Raw genomic sequence first — 2,904 nt, 5'->3', positions numbered from 1 at the left:
TTTTTTTTTTAAACGAAGCATTAACATGTTAGACTGCACCCCATAAACACAATCAAGCCTAGAAAATAAAAACAGTGAACTACCCCTTTAAGGTTGCAGATGGAATTGAGAAAGAGGAAACAGAGGGGTTAGAGCTGTCATGATCTCATGAAATCATGATCTGCACAAAGCTCAAAGAACTGCCTCTTTTCCTCCATTCAACCCCATCATGCCTCAGGGGCTCCACAGTTCTTACACAGGAGAAAGTGCAAAGATGAACTTAAAGGTTGCAAAGGCCAACTTCAGGTCACTGAAAAAGTTCTGTTTAGAACCACTTAACTTTCTTTAGTGATTTAAAAAAAAAAATCTAAATAGAATTTTTAAACAGATTTCTAAATAGTTTGAATAATTATTAAAATTGTTCCAAATGAATCCCTATGAAAATAATCATGCTGTCAGAAAGCATCAAAGTAGATACAGATAATCCATAATTCACACTAATTGGTTTATTTATTTATTTATTTTTTTAAGATCACTGTAAAGTTATTGCAGCTGGAATCCACAGAACTAGGCCAAGATTGGCTAATCGGGAGCACCTGGAGAATTCCCGGTGGGCCGGTCTGTCTTTTTTGTGGCCGCGAGGGCCAGTGTTGTCATGCCACTGGGTTGAAATATGGATGCTGTGCCTAGGCTGCCTGCACTCACAGCAGCCCACACTTTTTATTTATTATTTTACTGCAGCCCCACTCTTTTTATTTATTATTTTCTCACAGCCCCACCAGCCTGCAGGTTAATGATGACATAATTATCTTTTGACTCCCCAGACAGCAGAAAAAAAAAAAAAAAAAAAAAATCAGTTGTTGGAGATAAGAGATAAAAACAATGGATAATAGAAAGCGCAAAGGTGGCACTGAAAAGGCCAGTATGAAAAAAGAAAGCTCTAAAATACAATGAATTACAAGGCTGTAGAGAACAGTGCATTATTGTAGACTTATATACTGAGGTTTTAATTACATTATTTTAATATAGTCAGTTGTGAACTAAAGTGGGCCGTTCTAAGGCATGAAACTCCAAACAGATTAGGATTAAAACAAGCATAAATCTAATTGTTTTAGCACAACTTGGGCATTTAACTGGGAGTTCAAAAGATAGCAACAGAAATACATACAATTAAATAAAAATGCATAATAATAACTCCAATAATTACAGGACTTCCATTACTTTTTCCAGATATTCTGGATAATTTTACAGAAAATTCATTGAAACTGCTCTCACAAAGAGCAGTTTCTAGTGGAGAAATACGTGACTTAAGTCTAAGTAGAAAAACTCATTCACTATAGACATTTCTATGACTTTTAAAGATTTGATTAATTTACATGGCTTTTCCAGGTTTCTCTGCTATTTCTATAGAACAAACGATATAAAAAGAAAACAGAGACAAACAGGAGAGATGAAAAGACCACAAGGGACAGACAACCAAATGAAGGCGAGTAAGGGAAGGAAATAAAAACAAACAAACACCTACTTCTCAATTAGGTCCAAGGTCACTCCTGGCACCAGCTTTGCACTCTTCTGCATACAAAACCTTAAGGAAAGAAAACATACACAGACACTACTTTCAATTTCTGCCTCATTTGATTTCGCCCAAATCCATTTATACGTACTGATTCGTGATTACTCAAACCAGGCTTGACCTCTTAGCACTGACCTCTCGCTATACTTAATCTCCAAACTTTCATTTACCTCCACACACAGACATACATAAAACACATTTACAGTAATCAACTGAACTAACCCTGGAAGTTAATATGAGCTTTATTTAATCAGTACCAGCTTTATGTAGATACGGCAGAAAGAAAAGACCAATGAAGATGGAAAATGATGACTATTCATAAGACACAGCAAGGGGATATTCAGTATACATGCAGCCCTTCATCATTCATCTCTTTTACCTAGCTGTACCATGGTCCTTATATCTATATTTGTATTCTACTTTATGAACAGATCATCCTAAATGCAAACTTAATGATACTTTCTGGTTAAATCTGGTTCATTTTTCACATGTTCAGACCAAGACTGATGCTATTCATTTGTGACATCCATCACGCAAATAGTCAGTATTAAGCTAAACTGTGTGACTGTTGAATTCCTTCCTGGAAAAAAGGGGAGAAAAACATTCATACAGAGTTCAAAATGATTGTTCATGTTCATCAAGCTGCTCCACTTCCTACACTTTGTGGCATCACAGTGTGACAGTCAATTGCATTGGACCGCCTCCACAACAACACTTAAACACCTACTTTACCTTATCAGTTCAGTAGCCTCCCAGCAGTGGTGAACAGTGGCATGAAGTAGAGAGAGAGCAGGTCAGAGAGATATTCAGGATACCAGACACCTAAAAGCTCACTGCTATTTTTAAACTAGATTTTACAAAGACTAAAATGTAGGGGAGGATCTCAAGAAGATGTGCTGTTCATGGAAGTTTTTACATTACACCCTGTCTACACTGGATGTGAGCAGCATGTTGCCTCACGTCATATCAAAAACAAATTGAGTCCATTATAATCAAAGACACTGACTAAACTAGATAAGGACAGTAGACAGATATTTCCGTATATCTGATGTACTTCCTACGCTTGTGCTCTGTAATGCCGACCAGATGGCAAAAGTTCAAAAAGGAGATGGCTTGGATGTGATGGATCCAGAGTGATTTTCTGAGCCCTTTTCCTCACTCTGCATGTATACAGTTCTTGGAGGGTAGGCAGGGGGGCACCAAAAATCCTTTCAGCAGTCCGAACCGTTCTCTGTAGTCTTCTGATGTCTGATTTTGTAGCTGAACCAAACCAGACAGTTATTGAAGTGCATAGGACAGACTCAATGACGGCTTAGTAGAACTGTGTGAGCAGCTCCTGTGGCAGGGTAAAC

At 37.6% G+C, this 2,904-nt stretch overlaps 1 protein-coding gene across 1 annotated transcript in view; it reads right to left on the bottom strand.

The window, feature by feature from the left end:
* The window catches only part of LOC107728013 (regulatory-associated protein of mTOR-like), a 319,255-nt gene that overhangs the window by 118,956 nt on the left and 197,395 nt on the right, over positions 1–2,904 (bottom strand). The window contains exon 8 of the mRNA XM_016538066.1: positions 1,505–1,564. Coding sequence (XP_016393552.1) covers positions 1,505–1,564 — 60 coding nt within the window. The remainder of the gene's footprint in view (positions 1–1,504; positions 1,565–2,904) is intronic.

Source organism: Sinocyclocheilus rhinocerous, unplaced genomic scaffold, assembly GCF_001515625.1.
Source record: "Sinocyclocheilus rhinocerous isolate Xijiao unplaced genomic scaffold, SAMN03320098_v1.1 scaffold998, whole genome shotgun sequence".
Classification (NCBI taxonomy): domain Eukaryota; kingdom Metazoa; phylum Chordata; class Actinopteri; order Cypriniformes; family Cyprinidae; genus Sinocyclocheilus; species Sinocyclocheilus rhinocerous.
Note: the sequence above shows the minus strand (reverse complement) of the source record. Positions and strands in the feature narration are given on the sequence as shown.